The sequence below is a fragment of the Canis lupus genome, chromosome 2, assembly GCF_011100685.1.
Source record: "Canis lupus familiaris isolate Mischka breed German Shepherd chromosome 2, alternate assembly UU_Cfam_GSD_1.0, whole genome shotgun sequence".
In the NCBI taxonomy this organism is placed as follows: Eukaryota; Metazoa; Chordata; class Mammalia; order Carnivora; family Canidae; genus Canis; species Canis lupus.
In genome coordinates this window covers 67921549-67947028 of record NC_049223.1, presented here as the reverse complement: position 1 = coordinate 67947028, position 25480 = coordinate 67921549, and the positions used below count along the sequence as shown (strand labels likewise).

At 42.2% G+C, this 25480-nt stretch overlaps 2 protein-coding genes across 13 annotated transcripts in view; one reads left to right on the top strand and one right to left on the bottom strand.

The window, feature by feature from the left end:
- Positions 1-20661, bottom strand: part of YARS1 (tyrosyl-tRNA synthetase 1) — a 31184-nt gene extending 10523 nt beyond the window's left edge. Inside the window, exons 1-7 of one of the 4 annotated variants that reach the window (XM_038531188.1) lie at positions 20428-20567; positions 17285-17458; positions 16909-17055; positions 16594-16769; positions 8932-9061; positions 5279-5359; positions 304-396 (exon numbers count right to left, since the gene is read on the bottom strand). In XM_038531188.1, coding sequence (XP_038387116.1) covers positions 304-396; positions 5279-5359; positions 8932-9061; positions 16594-16769; positions 16909-17055; positions 17285-17302 — 645 coding nt within the window. In that variant the 5' untranslated portion in view covers positions 17303-17458; positions 20428-20567. Of the gene's footprint in view, positions 1-303; positions 397-5278; positions 5360-8931; positions 9062-16593; positions 16770-16908; positions 17056-17284; positions 17459-19840; positions 20091-20427 lie in introns of those variants that run through there. The other 3 variants (XM_038531190.1, XM_038531189.1, XM_038531187.1) reach the window with 3 other exon arrangements.
- Positions 6368-25480, top strand: part of S100PBP (S100P binding protein) — a 54568-nt gene continuing 35455 nt past the window's right edge. For 2 of the 9 annotated variants that reach the window (XM_038531195.1, XM_038531191.1), the window contains exon 1: positions 20782-20930. The gene's annotated coding sequence lies outside the window, so the exon portion shown is untranslated. Of the gene's footprint in view, positions 6501-19795; positions 19883-20193; positions 20216-20700; positions 20725-20780; positions 20931-25480 lie in introns of those variants that run through there. The other 7 variants (XM_038531194.1, XM_038531198.1, XM_038531196.1 and 4 more) reach the window with 6 other exon arrangements.

Below are 25480 nucleotides of genomic sequence, written 5' to 3'. Positions count from 1 at the left end.
TAGCCTCATTAACCTCATTAAGAAGGCTGAATTTTATCACAGTTCTATGAATGAAGAAATTACTTTTGCTTGTGCGTTTTATCAGCAGCAATAAAACTGTTAAAATTATGATTGGATCCCATCAGGACTGCTTCTTGGTCCTTTAGTAGTCAAGAACCACTGAAATTAATTGGATGACTTTAGGTTCCTCATAACTCAAATTTACAAGAATTCTAGTTAGCCGGGTGACTCTTTTCTCGAGCCCGCAATCTCTTCATCTCTTGCTGAAGATTTCTGAACTCAAGTCAGAGCTAGCAAACCCACCTCTTCTGAGGAACTCATTTTGCTGCCAGTTAATCCCGGAACCATAGGATTCATCAGATGGACCCGTTTTGAGTAGCCAAGTGCAGGGAGATACTGAGGAGTTAGAAAGAAATGCACAAACCAAGTATTAGTATAAATTTCTCCTAAGTGCTCCAATCTCATCTAATTTGGCCAGCAACTTAATAGTTTGATACAGTCCTTCCAATCTTTTTTTCTACCAAATATACAACCTTTCCTTCTTTCTTTTTTAAAGTTTCTTTTTAAACTTAGTTAACATACTGTATAATATTAGTTCAGGAGTAGAATTTAGTGATTCTGCACTTCCATACAATGCCCGGTGCTCATCACAAGTGCCCTCCCTCCTTAATCCCCATCACCTATTTCACCCCTCCCTTACCTCCTTCCCGCCTCTGGTAACCAGCAGTTTGTCCTCTATAGAGTTAAGAGTCTGTTTCTTGGTTTGCCTTTTTCTCTTTTTCCTCCCTTCATTCATTTGTGTTTTGTTTCTTAAATTCCACATATCAGTGAAATCATATGGTATCTGTCTTTCTCTGAGTGACCTATTCTGCTTAGCACTATACTCTCTACCTCCGTCTGTGTCATTGCAAATAGCAGGATTTCATTCTTTTTTTTTTTTTTTTTTTTTGTCGCTGAAAAATATTCCATTGTGTTGAATATACAACCTTTTGATGGTGTATATATAAAGTTAGGGACATCTCGGTGGCTCAGTGGTTGAGCGTCTGCCTTTGGCTCAGGTTATGATCCTGGGGTCCTGGGATGGAGTCCTACATCAGGCTCACTGCAGGGAGCCTGCTTCTCCCTCTGCCTATGTCTCTGCTTCTCTGTGTGTCTCTCTCATGAATAAATAAATAAAATCTTTAAAAAATTATTTTTTTCTCAACCACTTTTCTATTAGTATTACAGTGTGATTTTTACATTACGATGGATTTACTCTGCCACCAGAAACAACCATAAAAGGTAAGGTGGAAATATATAAAATGACCATTTGTAGGCATTCAATAGCAATAGGTGTACACTATAAATCTTGACAGGAGGGAAAGCAAAGGTGACCCACACTCACCCTTACTTTCTCCTTGAGGGCTCTTTTCCCAAACCAGGTGTTGAGAAAAAGAGAACAGATGTCTGATGAAGCAGAGGAGACAGAGATTGGGGTTCAGGGCTCCCAGGAGGCTAGGATTTGGGAAGGGTTCCAGAGTGAAGTGAGCACCTTACCCCCAAATCTAAGTCAAAACTCCCCACTATTTCTGTGCTAACTCCTAGCTATGTGTGCATACAGAAGGATGCCAGGGAGCCTAGCAGATAACAGGTGCTGGGAGGCTGGAGATCTGCACAGAGATTTTAAACACCGTATAGTGCTGGGGAAACAGAGGTTGAAGTTTAGATCCACTCAGAGTGGAGAGGTCTTTGTGAACACCCTAAGATTTGGGTTTGAGACTCCAGAAAAGTCATATAACAGGAATACGGACCACATCACAGGAGGAAGGGCAAAATTGAAATAGACCTGTTCTGACAAAGCCTAGAACCAGCCCCATGACAGGATCAAGGTGATAAGGCAGTAATTTAACAGTCTACAGAAAGCACAGCACACTATAAACATAATCCAGAGTCTCTACAACATATCTACAATGTCTTTGATATAAAAAAAAGTATTAGAAACGAGAAACAGAAAAAAAATGGCTGATAGTTAAAACAGTCAATAAAAGCAGACCTAGGAATAATCCAGATATTGGAATAAAGATCATAAAAAAGATCTATAAATAAAGATCTATAAAAGAGAACCAACTGGAAGCTCTAAAATGGCATGATATGATTTAACAGAGGACAGGATTGGTGAACTTGAAGAAATGTCAGTAGAGAATAATCAAACTAAAGCACAGACAGGACGAAAAAAAAAAAAGGGAAACAACAGAATATAAGAGATGTGTGGGACATAGTCAGGAGGTCGACCCTATGTATAATTAGGGTCCCAGAGCAGGAGAGAGAATATGACAGAAGCAATATTTAAGGAAATAATAGGGGACAATTTCCCAAAACTGCTGAAAACACTCAGGAAGCTCAGCAAAATCCAAGTAGGATAAATACCAAGAAAACTATATCCAAGAACACCATAGTCAAATGCTGAAAATCAGAGACAAAATGCTAAGAACAGCTGGAGAAAAGCTGTATTATCTATAAAAGAGACACAATAATATTTACAGGTGATTTCTCAATGAAAACTAAGGAAACCAGAGGCAATGGGATAGCTCTTTAAAGTGGTAAAAGAAAAATAACCGCCAACCTAGAATTTGATATCCAGGGAAAACAAAAGAAAGATGTTTTCAGACAAAAGATAGCTGAAAGAACTCATTATTTATGACCCGTGCTACCAATGGCAATATTGGGGCAGAGGGGAGGAGGCATTCTTTAGGTTGAAGGAAAATGATCCCAGATGGAAGCCCAGAGCCACTGGAGTGCTGGAAGGAGTCAAGAGTACCAGGAAAGGTGAGTAGGGCTAAGTATATACATGAAAATTGATTGTTTAAAAAGGAATTTATAATAAAGTCTTGGGACTTAAAATACATGTAAAAGTGAACTATATGACAATAGCACAAATAGCAAGAAGGACTTAGAAAAAATTGTAGGAAAAAAAAAAGAAAAAATTGTAGGTTTTTACATCATTGAGATGTGGCAAAAATATCTAATTTAAACTATAACACATTACAAAGACCCATGTTGTAATCTCTAGAGCATGGGTGGGCAAACTTTTCTGAAAAGGACCAAATAATATTTTAGACTTTGGGACTTGGCACACACATGGTCTCTCCATACACACACATACCATTTTTTTTTTTTTCACACATACCATTCTTAGAGCTTGTGAGTTTCACAAAAATAAACCATGGGCCATCTCTGCTAGAATAATAAAAGTAGATTCAACTAAAAAGTTAACAGAGGAGGGCAGCCCAGGTGGCTCAGAGGTTTAGCGCTGCCTTCAGCCCAGGGCGTGATCCTAGAGACCCAGGATCCAGTCCCACTGTCAGGCTCCCTCTGGGGAGCCTGCTTCTCCCTTTGCCTGTGTGTCTCTGCCTCTCTCTCTCTATCTCTCATGAATAAATAAAATCTTAAAAAAAAAATAAGTTAACGGAGGAGATAATATGAAATACTTAATCAAAAAATTTACATTTTAAGCATTCCTCATTCATTAAATATACCCCAACACCATAAGCCAGTCTGAAAAAGATATGACCTCACTCATATGTGGAATTTAAGAAAAAAACAAAGTAGCAAAGGGAAAAAAAGAGAGAGAGAGATAAACCAAGACATAGACTCAATTCTAGAGAACAAACTGATAGTTACCAGAGGGGAGGGGGATGAGAGGATGAGGGAAATAAGGGATAGGGATTAGACGCACACTTGTCCTGATGAGCATTGAGTAATGTAAAGAACTGGTGAACCAGTATATTGTACACCTGAAACTAATATAACACTGTATGTTAACTATACTGGAAATAAAATTAAAACAATAAAAAGAAAATCCAAAAGCCATTTAAAAAATACTATATAACATTTCATCGTGATGAGTTATCATAACATATATCATTTAACAATCCCTTGCCATTGGATGTGGGTTTATTTCTAGATTTTTAAAAAATATTTTATTTAAGTATTTTTTCTTTTTTTAAGATTTAATTAATTTATTCATGAGAGACAGAGAGGGAGAGAGGTAGAGACACAGGCAGAGGGAGAAGCAGGCTCCATGCTGGGAACCCAACGTGGGACTCCATCCAAGGTCTCCAGGATCACGCCCTGGGCTGAAGGCAGCGCTAAAACACTGAGCCACCTGGACTGCCCAAAAGATTTTATTTTTAAAAAGACTTTATTTTTAAGTAATATCTATACCCAGTGTGGGGCTCAAACTCATAAGCCTGAGATCAAGAGTTGTATGCTCTACCCACTGAACCAGCAAGGCATCCCTATTTCTAGATTTTACCTTTAAACTGATAATGTGATAAAATAGTTTCATACATAACTGAAGTTGCACTTTTAAGATTATGTCCTTAGCACCAATTTGTATAATTATTATGGCAAACTACCCTCCAGAAATTGACATTTCCGCTAACAGTGTTTTCTCCATACTCTTGCCAAGATGAGGTTTTGAGAAGCTTTCAGAAATAACAACCATTTCTCAGTAGCCCTTTCTATTTTATTTTATTTTATTTTATTTTATTTTATTTTATTTTATTTTATTTTATTTTATTTTTTTTCAGTAGCCCTTTCTAACTTACTCAAGTTCTTCCCCCAAAAAGAACTATTAAGGGTATGCTCTGATTTCCTCCTTTAAACCTTGTTAAAGGGCAGCCCCAGTGGCACAGCAGTTTAGCGCAGCCTGCAGCCCAGGGTGTGATCCTGGAGACCAGGGATCAAGTCCCACGTCAGGCTCCCTGCATGGAGCCTGCTTCTCCCTCTGCCTGTGTCTATGCCTCTTCCTCTTTGTGTCTCTCATGAATAAGTAAATAAAATCTTAAAATAAATAAATAAATAAATAAATAAATAAATAAATAAATAAATAAATAAACCTTGTTAAAGAGTTTCTCAGAAATGAGTGGTTTATGTGAGATCCAGAGCAATACGGGCTGAATGCTCTGGGAAAGGCCAGTAGTTCTGACTGGTGGTCCTTGTCCCTAGAAATTATTAGGAAAGAGCAAATCCAACAGGTCTGGGGACAGCTTCCTAGTAGCAGCAAGAGCATGGGCTATTTGAGTTAGATAGGTTTGAGTGCTAATTTCTGCTCAGTCACTAGCAGTGTGACAACTGACAACTTTCTTTCTTGACACTTAGTTTTCTTGTCTGCAAACCAGGGAGAACAATACCTACCAAACAATATAGTTATGAGTAGTGGGACTGGCATATTCAAAAAAATTTAATTGCATACCCGAGGTACAAAAGGAAAAAATATAGGAAAGAGGATACGTACCTTCTCTGCAAAGGTAAAAATCTTTCTCTGATCAACACCTCCAAATTGGGCATCTACTTTCAAATACTCTTCATCTAATGCCTGTGGAAAAAAACACATGAGCATAAACTCCTACTGTATTTCTTCTATATGGATCTGAGATACCAGAAAGTTTTGAAAATCATACTTTTTTTTTTCCCAGAAAGTAGAGCCAGGAAGCAAATATAGCATCCAGCCTCCTTGTAGGCCTCAAGAGTGGCATAAACATTTGCTGAGTGCCTGAGGTGAACCGTACTCCATGTAGATGTCATGAAGGAAAATGTTAACAGCCCCTGCCTTCAGGAAGCTCACAGACTAGTGGGGCAGGGAGGGAAGAAGACACACCACAGTCATGTCAAAGGTACCCAGTGAATAAGGCAGCCTGTGACAAATGTCAAATAATGGCATAAGAGGGCCCCCTGGGTGGTTCAGTTGGTTAAGCATCTGCCTTCGGCTCAGGTCATGATCCCAGGGTCCTAGATGGAGCCCTACATTGGGCTCCCTGCTCCTCAGGTAGCCTGCTTTTCCCTCTTCCTCTGCCCCCTCTTGTCCTCTCTCTCTCTCTTTCCCTCAAATAAATAAAATCTTTTTTAAAAATGGCATAAGAAGAATGTGCTGTGAGAGCTCAGAAACAAAAAGCAAGACTAAACTCGTAAACAAACAGGTATTATCACATACTACATGCCAGGCCTAGTGCCAGCCCTTTGGATGCAGAGTTGAATTGGATCCAAACTCAGCCTTCAAGAAGCCCATTATTCAGTTGAAAAAAGAGGCATATAAACATAATTTCAGTACAGTGTGTAAAGGGCTATCCCAGATGTTCATTTAACGAACAGTGCTAGTAGCTGGTCAGACAGGTGGCAGTGAAGGCTTCCTGGAATCAGACTGTGGGCTGAGCTTGGTTTTGAAGAATATATAGATGTTTTTCACCATGGAGAGGAAACAGATGTCAGAAGGCAGGGAGGTGTGAAATGTTTAGGGAAATTATGAGTGATTTAGTTTGCAAAAGCACAAACGTAAGCGGATGGAGGAAGTGGTTAGTGAAGGCATCAGAGAAGTAAGGATCCTGAATACCACACTAGGGTGTCTAGCATCATCCTGGCCCACACTGTAGAAAGATCATACCAGTCAGAGGGCAGGGCACAGAGTGGAGGCCTTTGGACTGGAGACAAAGAGAACGGTGAGGAGGCTGCTGTGAGTCCAGGTAAGAAACGATGCTGAACGATGTCAGTGGGAATGGAGAACAAGAATATATGTAAGAGATTTTAAAAGTAGAATTGATAAGATTTCATGTCTGATTGAATGGAGGGAAGAGGAAGAAGGAGAGGAAGAGAAAGGTGAGCAAGCAGGAACAATCTAGAAGAGCACTGTCCACTAGAATATTCTGGAATGATGAATATGTTCTATGTCTGTGCTGTCCCAATAGGTTAGCCACTAGGTGCATGTGGCCTGTGAACACTTGAAATATAGCCAATGTGACTGAAACCTAAAAACTTTAATTGTAATTTTTTTTTTTTTTTTTTATGATAGTCAGAGAGAGAGAGAGAGAGGCAGAGACACAGGCAGAGGGAGAAGCAGGCTCCATGCACCGGGAGCCCAATGTGGGATTCGATCCTGGGTCTCCAGGATCACGCCCTGGGCCAAAGGCAGGCGCCAAACCGCTGTGCCACCCAGGGATCCCTGTAATTATTTTTAATAGCCATATATGACCGTAACTAGAGGAGAGGCTGCCATAGGGGACAGTGCAGATCTAAATGTCTCCAGGCTTAACACATAGAAAGCTCTTTTGGAAGTGATAAGGGAAGACTTGATATTCTTATACCAAATATATTTTTTAAAGAGTTTATTTATTTATTTATTAGAGAGAAAGAGAGAGTGTTTGTGCTCAAGCGGGAGAAGCAAAGGGAGAGGGACAAGCAGACTCCCTGCTGAGCATAGAGCCTGATGCAGGGTACCATCCCATGACCCTGAGATCATGATGTGAGCCAAAATCAAGAGTTGGACGCTCAACTGACTAAGTCATCTAGGCGCTTCTCTTATACTAAACATTATAGAAATACACAAAGAGGGGCACCTGGGTGGCTCAGTCTGACTCGGTTTTGGCTCAGGTCATTATTTTCGGGTCATGAGATGGAGCCCTGCATTGGGCTCCAAGTTCAATATGGAGTCTGCTTGAGGATTCTCTGTCCTTTCTCTCTATCCAGCCCCCCACTTGAGAGTGCACATGCTCTCTCTCTCTCATACACAAATAAAAATCTAAAAAAATATATACAAAGAAAAAGTTAAGCCTATTATCATTTTTGTCCTACCTTTTGAGCTAGTAACCAGTATTAACAACTTGGTTTGAATTTTTCTATCTTCTCCTTGCTCAACAAATACATATGAAATATGATATGTTTTGTTTAATGGAAAATAGATGCCTAAAAAATATATATATTTTGTTTTATTTTTGTTAAAGATTTACTTTTTTTTTTTTTTTAAATTTTTTTATTTATTTATGATAGTCACACTGGGGGAGGGGGGCAGAGACACAGGCAGAGGGAGAAGCAGGCTCCATGCACCAGGAGCCCGACATGGGATTTGATCCCAGGCCTCCAGGATCACACCCTGGGCCAAAGGCAGGCGCCAAACCACTTCGCCACCCAGGGATCGCAAGATTTACTTATTTTAAAGAGAGACAGAATATGCCTGTGGGGTGTGTGTGGTGAAGGGAGGGACAGAGGGCGAGAGAGAAAATCTCAAGCAGACTCCCCACTGAGTGTGGAGCCTAATGCGGAGCTCGATCTCATAACCCTGAGATCATGACCTGAGCCGAAATCAAGAGTCAGCTGCTTAACTGAGCTACCCAGGCACCCCACCAAAAATTTATCTTTACACATCACTCTGAAATTTTCTTCATTTCAGAGATCTTGATCAATATAAAGAAGATGTGTGACGTTGCACAGCATTCTCTGGGAGAACTGGCTTCCATGTGTGTACTGTATTCTGCAGACATGAAAAAAAAATCCATTTACTATTTATGTGTAAATAGCCTGGTTATCAGGCCATTTTCAGCCAATAGTTACATCCAGTGTACCTTTGCACAAAAGACTTAAGGTGTGGTATGCCAGTATGATCTGTAAATAACTGGTGTGAATTCCGTGTATACCTATGTAAATACATTTGTTAACTGAAATGAACATAAAGAAAATATAAAATCTGGGGGCACCAGGCTGGCTCAGTCAGTGGAAGGTGTGGCTCTTAATCTCAGGGTTGTGAGTTCAAACCCCACACTGGGATATAGGGTTTACTAAAAAACAAACAAACAAACAAACAAAAAAACCAAAAAAAAAAAAACAAAAAAACCAAAAAACAAAAAACCCCGAAAACATAAAATCTGCAAATAAGCTGATTTATAAATTAAAAAAAAGATGTGTGAGACGAGCAGTGTTTTAAAGGGCAGATAGATAGGGGAGGACCTACAGCTGAAAAAGTCAAAAGGCTTGCCAGAAAGGGGGAGGGAGACCAGAAGGCCTGCAGCACAGGGAAGGAACAGCAAGTACTTGGGCTTCATTACAACTGAGAGACGGATTTGTGACCCGTGGTTAGAAACAGAGCAGAAAAGGTCATTGGGCAACTCCACCCCTCCTGAGTACCTGTAATCCGGGGTACAGCAGACCACTCAGCAAAGGGTGTTCCACCTGCTTTACCACCTCAGCCCCAGCTTTCTTGGCATCGTGCTGTGTGACCACAGAGGAGAGTCTGTACACATCTAGTGTGTACTCTCTGAAGACGAAAGGAAGTGGGGAAGGCGTGAGACTGGGCCGAGACCTCACTTGATCGTAAAGCATTAATTCATTCTCCCAATCTTAAGACAATCCAAGACAACTCTGCTGCCTGGTAGCTTCTAAAATGTGACTGGTTCTTCCTTTTATACAAAATACCACTTTATTTTTATGTCTTTTTCTTTTTTACAGATTTTATTTATTTGAGAGCAAGAGAGACAGAGGGAGCACAAACTGGGGTGGGGGGGCAACAGAGGGGAGAGGGAAAAGCAGACTCCCAGGTGAACAAGAAGCCCACAACGTGGGGCTTGACTCCAGGAACCTGAGATTATAACCTGAGCCAAAGGAAGACACTCAATTGCCTGCGCCAGTTAGGTGCCCCTGTGTCTTTTCTTTTTAAACATAGCTTCAATTAATCTTCTTCACTTATTTCTTGAAATACTGCTTCTTTACCCTTCCATTCTCTTTTTCTGGAATGCCTGTTAAATAAATATCAGATTTTGCTATCTTCCATGTCTTTTTTTTTTTTAAACTGAAATACATATAAGGAATACTGTACCCATTGTTCAGTTTAAGAAAGAGGACTTAATTACTTCTGAAGTAATTAAGCTCCTATGAAGTTTAGAAGCTTCACAGCTTTAGAAGCTCCTGTGCTCTACCACCTGCCATAATCCTATACTACTTCCTCTTCTTCCAGAGTAACTACTATCCTGAACTTTTGAGTTTCTTTCCAGTTTTATATATTTGTATCTATAAACAATGTGTTAAAAATATTGTGTGTATAACCTGGTATACAAATGCAAGTTTCTTTCTACATGCCTAGGAATAAAATTTCTGGATCATAGGTAATTTGCATCTTGAGCTTTGGTTATTAATTTTATTACCTAATATTATCTTTATTTTAAATTTTGCCAACTTGATAAGCATGAGTGGTTTTTTTTAAGATTTTTTTTTTAGGGCAGCCTGGGTGGCTCAGTGCCTTCAGCCTGGGGCATGGTCCTGGAGTTCTGGGGTTCAGTCCCACGTCAGGCTCCTAGCATGAAGCCTGCTCCTCCCTCTGCCTGTGTCTCTGCCTCTCTCTCTCAAGAATAAATAAAATAAAATAAAATAAAATAAAATAGGAATTGCCTTAAAAATTTATTTATTTATTTATTCATGAGACAGAGAGAGAGAGAGAGGCAGAGACATAGGCAGAGGGAGAAGCAGGCTCTTCCCAGGAGCCCGATGTGGGACTTGGTCTTGGATCCCGGGATCACAACCTGAGCCCAAGGCAGCCACCCAACCGCTGAGCCACCTAGGCGTCCCAACATGAGTGGTTTCTTACTGAAGTTTTAATCTAATTTTCTTTGAATAATCAAGGAGGTTCATTTCCATATATTTATTGGTCATTTGATTTCTTCTGTGAAACGCCTATGTCTTTTTCTACTGGACTAATTTTTTTGACAGTTGAATTTGTAGTTTTTGACAAATACAGGATGTTAATATTTGCCAGTTATGTGTTTTAAATATTTTCTCCCTGTTGGTTGCTTGCCTTTTTACTTTATTTTACTTTTGATTTACTGAAGGTCTTAATTTCTTTTTTCTTTTTTAGATTTTATTTATTTATTCATGAGAGACACAGTGAGGCAGAGACACAGGCAGAGGGAGAAGCAGGCTCCATGCCAGCAGCCTGACGTGGGACTCGATCCCGGGTCTCCAGATCACACCCTGGGCTGAAGGCGGCGCTAAACTGCCGAGCCACCCAGGCTGCCCCTGAAAGTCTTAATTTTAATTTGAATTCATCAGTCTTTTCCTGTAGTTTGTGCTTTTGGTGTGTTTTGTTGAATTTTCCATGCCTTGAGATTAAAAGATAGCTTTGTGTATGTACGGTCTTTTAAATGTTTCATAGTTTGGCCTTTACAGTTAAATCTTTAATCCACTTAGAATGAAGGGATCATTTTTTTCCCATATGGATAACTAATGGTCTTTGCACCATATTTTCTTAAAAAGTTCATTCTTTCTCTGCTGATCTGTAATGCTGGCTCTGTCATAAATTAAATTTCCATATTTATGAGGATCTATTTCTGAATTTTCTAGTCTGTTTCAATGGTTAATGCTCTATCCCTATACTATATAAATGAGAAAGGATTTGCTTGCTATCTAGGATACATATAAGGAACTCAAAAAAAAAAAAAAAGAAAGAAAGAAGAAAAATGGGCTACTTGCATAGATACTTCACAGACAAGGATACATAAATGACCAATAAAAACATGAAAATAATTTTTTTAGATAAATATTTTCAGGTAATTTACTCTTACACTTGAATGGTAGTTTAGGTGGGCATAATTGTTTTCCTTTAGAATTTTATTTTCTTTTTTCTGATTATTTTTTTTGTAAAGAATTTTTATTTATTTATGAGAGACACAGAGAGAGAGAGAGAGGCAGAGACACAGGCAGAGGGAGAAGCAGGCTCCATGCAGGGAGCTGGACGTGGGACTCGATCCCGGGTCTCCAGGATCACACTCCGGGCTTCAGGCGGCGCTAAACTGCTGCGCCAACCGGGGCTGCCCTATTTTTTCTTTTAAAGATTCTTTTTTTTTTTTTTTCTTTTAAAGATTCTATTTTTAGGACGCCTGGGTGGTTCAGTGGTTGAGTGTCTGCCTTGGGCTCAGGAAGTGATCCTCAGGTCCTGGGATCCAACCCCACTTCTCCTTCTGCCTATGTCTCTGCCTCTCTCTGTGTCTCTCATGAATAAATAAACAAATCTTTAAAAAAATAAATAAAGATTGTATTTTTAAGTAATCTCTACACCCAACATGGGGCTTGAGCCTGTATGACTGAGATCAAGAGACCAAGCCAGCCACGCATCCCTCCCTCAGAAGTTTAAAGGCTTTGCATCATCACCCTTTGGTTGTCAGTGTTCCTTTTCAGAAATGCAAAGCCATCTTGATTCCTGAAATTTTGTATGTGACTTCTTTTGTCCTTTTGGAACTTTGTAATACACTTTATTTATTGTTCCTAGTGTTGTGAAATTTCAAGATAGTGCACTTTAGCATGGGTTTATTTTCATCCATTGTGCCAGGCACTTGATGGGTCCCTTCACTCTGGAAACTCAAGTCATTTACTTGTTCTATAAATTATTTCATTGATGATTTCCTTCCCTGATTCTTTGTTCTCTTTTCTGGAACAATTATTATTCAAATATTGGACCTCCTGGCCTAGTACTCCAATTTTCTTTCTTTCTTTTTTTTTCCTACTATGTTCTGTGAGGCCATAGAAACCAAAGTTCAATCCCATATAATTCAATGAGGTCTCTTGAGGTGCTACTAGTCTTAGTGTTCTATTAATTATATCTTACAGATTATAAAATCCATTTTTTGCATTTTATTTATTTATTTTTTTAAGATTTCATTTATTTATTCATGAGAGACAGAGAGAGAGAGGCAGAGACATAGGTAGAGGGAGAAGCAGGCTCCATGCCGGGAGCCCAATGTGGGACTCCATCTCAGGATTCCAGGATCATGCCCTGAGGTGGAAGGCAGACGCTCAACCATGGAGCCATCCAGGCATCCCCCAAGATTTTATTTAATTTTTTAAAATTTTTAAAAAAGATTTTATTTATTTATTCATGAGTATACACAGAGAGAAGAGAGAGAGAGGCAGAGACACAGGCAGAGGGAGAAGCAGGCCCCACGCAGGGAGCCCAACGTGGGACTCGATCCAGGGTCTCCAGGATCACACCGTGGGCTGCAGGCGGCGCTAAACCGCTGAGCCACCGGGGCTGCCCTATTTTTTTAATTTTTAAAAAAGATTTTATTTATTCATTCATGAGAGACACAGAGAGAGAGAGAGAGAGAGGCAGAGACACAGGCAGAGGGAGAAGCAAGCCCCATGCAGGGAGCCCGATGCGGGACTCCATCCCAGGACTCCAAGATTATGCCCTGGGCCGAAGACAGGCACTAAACTGCTGAGCCATCTAAGGATACCCCCCCAAGATTGATTGATTGATTGATTGATTGATTGATTTAAAGATTTTATTTATTTATTCATGAGAGACACAGAGAGAGAGAGAGAGAGAGAGAGAGAGAGAGAGAGAGAGAGAGGCAGAGGGAGAAGCAGGCTCCATGCAGGGAGTCCAACGTGGGACTCCATCACAGGTCCCCAGGATCAGGCCCTGGGCTGAAGGCGGCGCTAAACCACTGAGCCACCCGGGCTGCCCCCCAAATTTTATTTTATTTATTTATTTATTTTTTATTTTTATTTTTTTCCAAAATTTTATTTTTAAGTAATCTTTACACTCAACGTGGGGCTTCAAACTTAAATCCCTGAGATAAAAAAAAGTTGCATGCTCTACTGATTGAGCCAGCCATGCGCCTCTGAAATAAATACCTCTGTATTCCCACTTTTGTTTGGTTTCCAGCCACTGAGTATTCTTGACTAATTTATCAATTGACTGATTTGAAGCATTCAGAAAGTTTAAAAAATATTTTATCCAGCATTTTTAATTGTTTCCCATAGTAGGTCTGGTTAGAATACCCACTGTGCCAGACTGCTGGAAGCAAAAAGTTCTTATTTACATCTCAAATACTCTTACAGTTTTTTTGTCCATCTCTCTGGGTTGCATTCTGGGTGAATCTCTTAGTACTATCTCTCACATCTACAGTTTTATTTTCAACTTTGTTCAGTCTAGAGTTGATGCCATCTATCAGTTTGTGGGTTTTTTTGCTTTTTTGTTTTAAAGTTTATATTATTATTTATAATTGTGTTTTGTTTATAATGTCTACACCTAAGGTGGGGCTCGAACTCACAACCCTGAAATCAAGAGCCATGAGCTCTTCTGAGCCAGCCAGGTGCCCCTGTAGTGTTTTTTCGTTTGGTTTGGTTTGGCTTTAATGACTGAGTTTTACATTTCCGAGATTTGTAAACGATTCTTTTATTTCTATATATTCATGTTTCGTTTTTGCCTCTCTCTCTTCTATCATTTCTTTTTAAAACATGGATGCTATTGCTTGGCATGTTAGAACTTATGTCTTTTTGGTAATATCATGGATATAACACTCATGAATGGTGGGCAGCTTGGTTTAATTCTTGGTATGCATACAGCTGAGTCTCCACAGGCCAAAGCTTGATAAAAGTCCCTAATGACCCAAGCAGGTGACTAATAGTGCCCCCACTCCCTGGCTCTACTTTCCTTGAGGGGTAGGAATGGGAATGAGAAGAGGGTAAAAAAGCCCTACTTTATCCTCTGGCTTTAAGCAGTAAGCCTGGTTTGTCTCCACCACTGGCTTCCTGATTAGAGCCCAGCAAACCTGTAACTTCAGCCCAACTCACCAATTTGCATTTCAATTCTGTTTCTCTTACCACAGAGATGTTATGCTTGTCTTTTGAATCTGGGTAGGTCCTCTGTTTCTTTAATGTTTTTATCTATCATTGCTGTTGTTTAGAACAGAGGTAGTATATCAAAGTGTATACTTACAAAGCTATCTTCCTTTGAAGTCACTTTTGTATATATAAAAATATCAAGTCACTTTGAAGTAAGGTAGCTTTATGTATCCCATCTTCCCATACCCCAAATTCTGTTCAGTTCTGGGAGAATAAAAGCCTTCCCTGAATCATTTACTGTTATAATGCCAGTACCTAGAACAGAATCTGGCACATAGTAAAAACTCAGTAAGTGTTTGCATGACTCAATCCCTTACCTTCAGGTCTCTGTCTAATATCTTCTTATCATGGAGGTCTTCTCTAGCCACCCTATCTACATAGAAACCCCCCACTCCTCAAGAACTTTCTCTCCTCTGCCTGCCTGCTTTGTAGCACCTGTCACCATCTGACACAGTGTGTGTGTGTGTGTGTGTGTGTGTATACACACACATATATAAAGTAATTGATATATACATAGATAGATAGATAGATAGATAACTTTTCATGTTTCCTTTGGCCATATTCCTTTGATGAAATGTAAGCCCCATTATGATAGGGGTTTTTGTTTTCATTTATTTTTGTATACCCAGGACCTAGATGGTGCTTACCATCTAGTAAGTGCTCCGTAATATCTGTAGAACAAATGTAAAAATAAATGAAATTGCAGGCACTCTACTGAAGCTGTGGATTCAAACACCTGTTTATGTAAGAAAGTTATGTGCCTTATTTAAAACTCTAAATGTCCAACAGTGAGGAATGCTAAATAAAATTATGATCAGGGTGCCTGGGTGGCTCAGTTGGTTAATTGTCCGACTCATGGTATTGGCTCAGGTCATAGTCTCGGGGTTGTGGGATCAAGCACGCATCAGGTTCTGTGCTTAGTGCAGAGTCTGCTTGTCCCTCTCCCTCTGTACCTCTCCCAACCCACTCGCTTGTTCTCTCTCAAATAAATAAATAAAATCTTAAAAAACAAAAGATAGGGATCCCTGGGTGGCTCAGCGGTTTAGCACCTGCCTTTGGCCCGGGGTGCGATCCTGGAGTCCCGGGATCGAGTCCTGCATCGGGCTCCCTGCATGGAGCCTGCTTCTCCCTCTGCCTGTGTCTCTGCCTCTCTCTCTCTTTCTCTCCCTATCATAAATAAATAAATAAATAAATCTTAAAAAAACAAAAACAAAAACAAAAAACCAAAAGATAATTATGATCAATGAAGTTAAAAAAAAAATGAACTTGTAGGCAAGAGATCTGGGTTCACATCCTGGCTCTTCTGTTTACCGCAAGTACGAACCTGAGAAAGTTACATCTGAATCTGTTTCCTTATCTGTGAAATAGGACACACCAATGCTTACCTTAAAAAGTTGTTCTAAGGGTTTACGTGAAAAAGTGACCAGTAGTGATGCATGGCTTAACTGAGGTTTTAAAAGTCAAACAATGTGAAGACTATGAGGCAGCATGGAGGAATTATTTAGGAAATTACTGAAGTTAAAAAAATCAGAACACAAAATCGCATCTATGCTAATATTACAAATGTGAATAAAATTGATAAAGATATGAAGCAATAAATTGTTGGGGAGGTGAGAAACAAGTGAAATATTTTTCTTTCACATTTCTTATTTTTTTTATATATTCATTCATTCATTCATTCATGAGACACAGAGAGAGAAAGGCAGAGACACAGGCAGAGGCAGAACAGACTCCATGCAGGAAGCCCAATGTGGCACTTGATCCCAGGACTCCAGCATCATTCCCTGGGCCAAAGGTAGGCGCTAAACCACTGAGCCACCCAGAGATCCCACTTTCACATTTCTTTGATCATTATTTGCTGAGGCTGGAAGGAAGAAGGGAGCTGAATTGTTTATCATCTTTCTCCCATATGATGTGGGCTCTGCAAGGCCAAGGACTTTGTTTTGGTTACATTCTTATCTCTAGCAAAATGGATAGTACACAGGCATTTACTAGTCAGTACATTTTTGATGGATGACTTAAAAGGACAAAGAATATAAATTTTTTAATAGTTTTTAATTGGTAGGGCCAAAGCACTTCTAAATCCAAATTTAAGGAGTGCCTAAATTCCACAGACCTGTAATTAGTTAGGAGCATAAGAGTCACAAGGAGCGTGGATGATTTAGAACTTACTTGCTGAGCTGGTAATCAGTGCCTTTGATGAACTTGAGCTTTTCCAAGGGCACACCAATGCTTTCCAGCATTGCCTTGATCACATTCTCATAGTAGCTGGTTCGGAGTTCTAGAAGTTCCCATGGAGCTTTCATGTTATCCAAGTATGCATGAAGGTCCGCAAATAGAATCGTTACCTGGACATTAAGAGATAAGGCACCACCAAATGTAAATTTGTCCAAGTACCTCCGAACCCGCCTCTCTGCCCTGCCCTTGTTAAATCTCTTTTTTGGCCATTCCCCAAGGAATGCTTGTTTATAGAACATTATTTCTTACCTCACATCCTGCTTTCAGGAAGTCTGCAATCTTAGACATAGGCACGAAGTAAGCCACATGTGGCTTGCCTGTGGTTGCTGTTCCCCAGTAAACTTTAAGTTCCCGCTCTTTGAGTATCTCCTTCAGCTTCTCTTCCCCTAGAACCTCCTGTTGTGGAAGCAGAAGAGCTGGTTTAATGCTGGTGCCCCACCTTGCTCATCCTTTACCTTGTGACAAGGCAAACAAAGGCATGTGTCACTGAGGGTCTAAGGTCAGAGCCAGGAGGGAGGTCCAGCCATGTTCTCAGTGCTGAGGGAGAGCCAGCCTAAGTTGGTGCTGTTGCTAGTACCACTGCAGTGATATGCCACTGATGTTAGGGAATGGGACATGTCCCTACCTGCATCTTCCCCTCCATCCACTAGAACTCATGTTCCTTCCTTTCGAGCCAATTCTTGAAATAGCTGTCACTTCTTCTGGTCTTTATTCCTCATCTCCCACTCCAGTTGAATTCCATACAGCATCACACCACTGAAAATGCTCTGGCTAAGATCACAGATGACTCTCATTGTTGCTAAATTCAATGAAAATTTTTAATTTTTTAAAATTTTAAAAAAGATTTTATTTATTTATTCATGAGAGACAGAGAGAGAGAGGGGCAGAGACATAGGCAGAGGGATAAGCAGACTCCAATGCAGGGAGCCCGAAGTGGGACTCGATCGCCAGACCCTGGAATCACGCCCTGAGCCAAAGGCAGATGCCCAACCGCTGAGCCACCCAGCCATCCCTCAATGAAAATTTTTTAGTCCTCACTTTCTCACTCCATCCCTAAATACTCCCCTCTTTTGGTCCTTCATTTTTCTATTCTCTTAAGTTTTCCTCCTGTTTCTCTGGCTGCTGCTTCAGCGTCCTTTGCAGCTGTACTTCCTAATCATTAAATATTAGCAATCCTTGCAGCCCTCTCTCTTCTCTTTACATTCTCCCTAACTGATCCCTTTCACGTTGCTTCAATTATTACTTATAAGTTAGTAACTACCAAGTCTCCTGCTCACATCCATATATGGAACAATGTACTTGTTATCAACCCAGTTAATTCAAAATCAACTTGTTCGAAATTAACCTCCTGCTCTCACCTTCCCGCCTCACTCCCCACCCATCTTTTTCACTTACAGTTTCACCCAAGTGCAGTAAATGGTACTGTCATTTACCAAGTTGCCAAAGTTACCAAAGCTCCTACCTAAATCCTCCTCCTTCTCTCTGCCTCCATACCACCACCCTAGTCTAGGTCACTATCAGATCCCACCAGGACCTACTACTACCCACCTAATAGGACTCCTGTTATCTATTCTTGCTCCCTCCAGTCTATGTTCCAGAAGGCAGCCAGAGAGATCTCTAAAATGCAAAACTTGATTAACTCATTCACCTATTTAATACTTTAATGGTTTCCTTTTGCCAGAAGACAATATTGGAAAAATCCTAATAGCTCAGTATGCTGCTAATAAAAGAGATTTTAGTGATTCTTCAAGTGATAGTTTGGGGAGGCTGTTAGAAGCCATGAAAGGCAGAAACTGTTTTGCTGGATTGAATCATCTATTAGCAGGACTTGTTAAAATCTGTTTCGAGGCAGCTGGAGTCTGGATCCTGCACTTCCAAGCCCCTGACTATTTGGAACTTGGGGGAATTCTTGCCACTCAAGGAAAGGTCACATCACTTACCCTTTAAAACCTGAGTCAACACCATTAGCTTTTTGTATCTTTTGTCCCCAACCAGCATTATTTTTGTGGAAAGAGACTAGGATAAAGAATCTGGCTAAGAGGAAGCACGTAAAAATTACTCGTTAAGATCAAGTTATGAGTGGAAAGAACCCAAATGTCCACCAACTGATGAATGCAGAAACAAAATCTAATATATTCATATAATCATAAATATTTTTCAGCCGTAAGGAATAAAGTTTGGTAGATGTGACAGCATGGATGAAACTTGAAAACATGCTAAGTGAAAGAAATGAGACATAAAACCCACACATTACATGATTCTATTCATATGAAATGTTCAGAATAGGCAAATTAAAGACAGCAAGTAGATTAGTGTTCCCCTAGGGCTGCAGGGAGGGGGGAAATGGGCAGTGATTGTCAAATGGGTACAGGTTTTATTTTGGTGATGAAAATGTTCTGGAATCAGATAGTGGTGCTAACTGTACAATCTTGTGACTATACTAAAACCCACAGAAATGCACTTTCTTTTTCTTTTTTTTCTTAAGATTTAACCTATTTATTTGAGAGAGAGACAGCACGAGCATGAGAGAGCACAAGTGGTGGAGAGGGAGAAGCAGGGTGCCCATCAAGCAGGGAGCCTGATGCGGGGGGAGGGGGGGGGCAATCTCAGGACGGTGGGATCACGACCTGAACCAAAGGCAGATGCTTAACCAACTGAGCCACCCAGGGACCCCAAAATGTACACTTTAAAGGGATGAATTTTTTGGTACGTGAATTGTATCTCAAAAAAGGATTAAAAAAAAAAAAAACCCAAGCTGTGGCCTAACCAACGTGTATATCACTGCTCTTAGAATAAACTTCACTTTTAAACACAGCCTGAAAGGCCCTCATGACCTGGTTCCTGCCTACTCCTTTTCAACAAACAAGTAAAACACATAGTATCAGATGGTGGTACTTCAGCAGACAAACAACAGTGAAAAAGACTATAGAGGAAATGAGACAGTTCTGGTGGCAGGGGGTTTGTTATTTAAATAAAGTCGTCAGGAAAGGCCTTCTCTATATTGTGACAATAGAGGCCAGAAAGAGGTAAGGAAAGGAGCAATATAAATATTTATTAATATTTGATCTGCACTTTGCTCACTCTACTCCAGCCCAATTAGCCTTCTCTCTGAACCAGTGTTCTTTCTCCGCTCTAGGTCTTGACTTGGCTTCCTTCTACCTAAAATGACCCCCCAACTCACTCTTCTTCAGGTTAACTTCTACTCCTGCAGTTCCCGGAGACGGTAAGAACAGATGTGGAGTGAAGTGATTTGCATCATCTAGGCGCAGTTTCGAGGTTACTTCCTCAGCCTTCCCTGACACTCCCTCCAGTCCTCGCCCCTAAATTCTTTCCAAAGCCCCACGGATAGTACTTTGCAGTACTTGTTTCAAAATGTAACCAAGTTTTCGAATTAGGGGGTCTTTCTTAACGTCCAGTTCCCTCCAGACAAGCCCTGGGAGGGCAGGGCTCTGACGTATCCCCAGTGCCATGCACCACGCCTGGCACATAATAGGGTGGGTGGGGTGGGAGTCCTGGATTCAAGGCTCGACCAACACAAGGTAACTGCACACAGGAGGTGAGCCCACTGTCATTTTTGTGCGACCGACATATCGCGGCTTGACTGGCTGACCGACCGACCAACCAGCAGCGAGGGCTGTAGCCTCTGGGCTGCCGCAGCGCGGAGTCCCCCGACCCTACACACTCAGGACCCGACAGTGAGGCTCAGGGTCACTGGACCTCGAGCCCCCAGTCCCCCCCAACAGCGTAGTTCCAACCCTGAGGCCCGACCTGCAGGTTCCGGGTGATAAGGTGCAGCTTCTCTTCAGGGCTCGGAGCGTCCCCCATGGCTCCGCCGCCCCTATCTCCCGCGCTTAGCCCGGCACCGCGCCGCTTCCTCGGTCGCCGCCGCCGCCGCGTGCCGGGAACTGTCACGCGGGCCGAGTTAGGTTGCATCAGCTGAACTCGTCGCTCGGCTTGCTCGGCCTGAACCCTTCGCCTAAGAGTGGCGAGGAGAGTCCGGAGCAACTGAGAGTCGAGCGGGTCGATGAGACGGGAAAGGGGCGGAGCCAGTAGGCAGGCGAGGCGGTACGGAGGGCGGGGTTGCGGCGCCTGCGCGGGGCACAACCCCCCGAGGGGCGGGGTGGTTTCCTGCCAATCACTGCCCGTTTGCCCGCCCCCTTGCGCTGGCCCGACAGCCTCGGGTGGGGGAGGTCGGGGAGGGGGCGATAAAATGGCGCAGGGGGCGGAGTGAGGCGCAGTCGTTCGCCCAGGCTTCGGCCCCGCTTCCGGAGGTGAAGAGCGGGAGGGATGAGGGGGTCTTCGTTCCCGGCTGGGAGGGGGATGGGGGCGCCTGTTGCTTCTCCAGGGGGCCGTACATGCCCGTCCACCCCGTTGAAGGGTTGGGAGGCCTTTGCCCTGCTGGGAGAGGGCTGGTTGTCGTTCCTCAGGTGATGGCGGCGGGAGGGGGAGTGTCCCTGCGCCCCACCTCCCGTCGGCGGGCGGTAGATGAGGAAGAGGAAGGCTGTGGGGTCACCTGCGAGGCAGGGACCTCCGCCAGTCTCCCTGCCCAGCGAGGGTGGAGGAGGAGGAGTGTGTCGGGGGTGCTGGCGGTGCCGCTGTCCCGGCCCCAAGGGGGGGCTGTTGCTGGGGAGAGGATCGCGGTCTTCCCGCCGCGGCTGGCGGGTGGGGGAGGGAGAGGATGACCCACCCCTGGGGCTGGCGGGGCCGCGGTCCCGCTGAGTTGTGGGTGTGAGTGACCACCCTCGGGGGGAGGGGTGCACCACGCAGGCCTGCTGAGGGGTCAGTTGGGCCCCTGCGGGGGGAGGGGCGGGAGCAAGCCCGCGCTTCTCCCGCCTTCCGCGGGGAGGCGGGAATTCTTGGTATTTTGGGGGGAGGGAGTAGGGAAGTGCGAAGGCCCAGCCCCGAGGGCGAAGCCGTTCTGAGGCCGTCGCATTGCTAGGGGAGAGCAGGGGGGAGCCCAAGCAGTATTCTACGGAGGGTGGACATGGGTTACCCTTACTCTTGGCTCTCAGGGCTGGAGGTGCCACCGGTTCCTGCCTGGGCCGGAGGGAAGGCGGCTGGCACCGCCGGGTTGACCCCCGGAGAGGGGAAAGATGTGATTGAATTGCCCACCTGCTGATCTCCAGTTTCTTGTGGATTTGTGAGAGGCTGCAAGCTTTAGCAATCCTGTCTAAATTATTTTTGAAACCTTTCCTTTTTAAAAAGAAACCTGTTGCTGCAGCTTAGTAGTATTTAGTTTCTGTGCCCCCGTGAGATGAGGGTCCTGGAATCCTTATCTAGTGAAATGCTCAGCTAAAGCAGAGATTTCCACCCCAGGTGGTTTTTCTGTCCTACAGTAGTATTTCCATTTCAAAGGAAGTTGCAGAATTCTTACAGATAATTCCAGTTCACTTTGATTTTGTTTAAATGTTATGCCCATTTTTATGGAGTGATAAAAGCCTAGTGAGTGAGTGTCTTTTGTGCTATGTGCCGCCTTACCTGTGGAGAAGGTTGGAAATCAAAGGCTTGGAAATAATCTTTGCCCTTGGCCATTCATATCAGATCTAGCTTGGTAATGGTCTTGGTTTTAGAACCTTGAAAGGAATATGGGATTGTATCTGGTGTTGCAATTTTAGTGGCCTGAATAAAATAAGACTTCGTGTTCTAAGGCAATAGGTTTTCTTAGGTAGGATAAAAATAGCAAGGGAACCAGTTTCTGAGGTTGCAGCTAGGTGGTTAGAGAACAGAGGGAGGGGGTGGTAAACTGAAGTGTGAAGAAGGGGGTGGACAGGTGAGAGAGATGTGGAAGGACAGAATAGGGTCACAGAAGGGATGGGGAGCAGAAGAATTAAGAGATAGACTTGGGAGATGGGAAAAATATTCCTCCCTTAAAGAGATCCTCATTTTAGGTGGAAGTTACAAAGCAAGTGCCAAGAAAGGCAGTTAACAGTAAAATGGTAGAGAAGTGCCGAGGCTGTCTTATGGAACTTCACTTTAGAACTTAATTTTATCTGAGATTTTTTCCCACCCTCTGGCAAATTCATTAAATATCAACTTTCATTAGTATATGGCTTTTAGGTTTAGAATACTTTTGTGAACATCCCCTCATTTGATTCTCATGATAATCTCTGTTTCAAGTTAACAGCGTATAATTATCCCCCATTTTTCAGATGAGTGTTCTCATCTGAATTGAGGTCCAGCGACTTTAAGTGACATGTGAGGTCTCTGAATTTTAGTTCAGTCCCTCTATACAGGATACTTCAGTAACTATTAGTTCAAAGGATTTGCCTGATATATTTTTATTTATTTATTTTTATTTTCTTAAAGATTTTATTTATTTATTCATGAGAGACACACAGAGAGAGGCAGAGACACAGGCAGAGGGAGAAGCAGGCTCCATGCAGGGAACCGGACGCGGGACTGGATCCTGGGTCTCCAGGATCAGGCCCTGGGCTGAAGGAGGTGCTAAACCGCTGAGCCACCTGGACTGCCCCTGCCTGATACTTTAGATGTCCACACAGCCTGGCCTTTAATTCAGTGGCAATATGGTTGAATGCTTGGTTAAATTAGAAGAGATTAGAGTATACTATTTCTTAACAAGCAAGGAACTAGATTAGTATTCTTTCCTGCCATTGCTATGCTTCATTAAGACTTTAGAGGGCAGAGAGGTGATGCTGGTGGGGTGAAGTAGAAACTATAACCACTACTTACTGAGCTTTTCCATTGTGCTTGCAGTAATAAGTGGTTTATGTTCATGGTCTCATTTAATTCTGGCAACACGTTGAGGTAGCTGCTGTGATGGTCCCTATTGTATAGGAGAGGACATTTGAAACTACAGAATGTAATCATTGCCTTTCTCTGCTGACTTCTTAATTAAAAAATATTTTTATTATTAATTTTTTTAAAGATTTATTTATTTATTCATGAGAGACAGAGGGAGAGAGGCAGAGACATAGGTGGAGGGAAAAGCAGGCTCCCCACAGGGAGCCCGACGAGGGACTCTATCCCGGATCCTGGGATCATGCCCTGAGCAGAAGGCAGACGCTCAACTGCTGAGCCACCCAGGCGTCCCTATTATTAAATATTTTAAACATATGAATTTATCGGAAGTAACGTAATGATACCATTATATACATCATTCAGCTTTATCTTATTGATGTAGGCAGGCTGAATCTGAAGGGGTCTCTCAGATACCAGCTGACAGGGTCCTTGGCTTCGCACAGGATGGAAATCAAATGGGAACCAGGAGCAAGTGAGCAGAGTTCATTGAATAGTGTGATAGAGGGGATCCCTGGGTGGCACAGTGGTTTGGTGCCTGCCTTTCGCCCAGGGCGTGATCCTGGAGACCCGGGATCGAGTCCCACATCGGGCTCCCAGTGCATGGAGCCTGCTTCTCCCTCCTCCTGTGTCTCTGCCTCTCTCTCTCTCTCTCTGTGTGACTATCATAAAAAAATAAAAATTAAAAAAAAAAAAGGAAGAAAAAAAATGAATAGTGTGATAGAGTATAGCAGATGAACTGTCTGGGAGACCCAGGAAATGAAAAGTTAAGTCTGTCACTTGAGGTTGTGGATTTATATTGGAAAGAGATCCAGGGTAAATATTCCTTCAGGAACCCAAGGTAGCCTCTGACCAAAGGTGAGTGTCAGGTGATCAATAGGTGTTATTACATTTATCACTGAAGGTAGGGTGCCAGTGTCAGCCATGGTTTGTTTGAAGCTAATGTCTAAGAACATGTTTGGGATCTGCTTCTTGGATGTTATCAGGTGTTTGGGGCCTAGGATAGAACTTAGAGAATGATTAACTTTCTTGTCTCCCCTTAGAGGGGCAACATAGCTTTGTTTTACTCAGATGCAAAATATAGAACATGAGTAAATGGGACTTAGCAGAGAAACAGGAGAAATGTAATCTTTCTAACATGGTTTCTCGGTCTCATTATGTTGCTCCTCCCTCTCCCCTTTTAGCCCCGGCACAGGGCTTGAACTCAAAACGCTGAGGTTGAGACCTGAGCTGATATCAAGAGACAGTTGCTTAACCAACTGAGCCACCCAGGCGCCCTGCCACGTATATCTATTTTTAAAGTAATTTCTATGTGCCCAATATGGGGCTCAAAACAACCTCAGGGTCAAGAGTCCCAGCCAGGTACCCCTTGGCATCTTTCATATAGGTCTTTAAAAAAAATTTTAAGAAATGAAACATTACAGATATAATTGAAGTTAATCATGCCTCCTTGCCATTTCTCTTCCCCTCTCCACCACCAGAGGTAACCATTATCCTGAATTTTGAGCTTCTTATTCCCATGCACGTTTTTATAATTTAATGATACATATATGTATCCATACACTATATGGTATTGTTTCTCTAACAAATTGCAAGAAAAAAGAAAGATGAGGAATCTATAGATTAGAATATAAAACATATCAGCCAGTTGTAGTGTGTAGATTTATTTGGATGCTGATTTTTTTTAATCCTTAAAAAGTAAGATGTTAAAATAATTGGGATACCCGAACCATGTATTTTATCGTAAGGAATCCTTGTTACTTACAGGTGAAATGATGTGGTACCTGGGATTTGCTTCAGTATAATCCAGTAAAGTGGAGGAGTAGATGGGACAAGATTTGCTATAGGTTGATAGTTGTTGGGGTTGAGTGATAGGCATGTGGGGTTTGTTTTACTGTTATTTTTGTATATCCTTTAAGTTATGTGTAATAAAAGGCATTTTCTTAAATGAGGAATTAAAATTGTGGAGAGAATGATTTGTACAAGGTAAAAATTGTATTGTTTTGCATGCTTTTGCTCCCAAGCATGTTGGAACATTCCCTGAAAGAAGCTCAGGAAAGCCAGC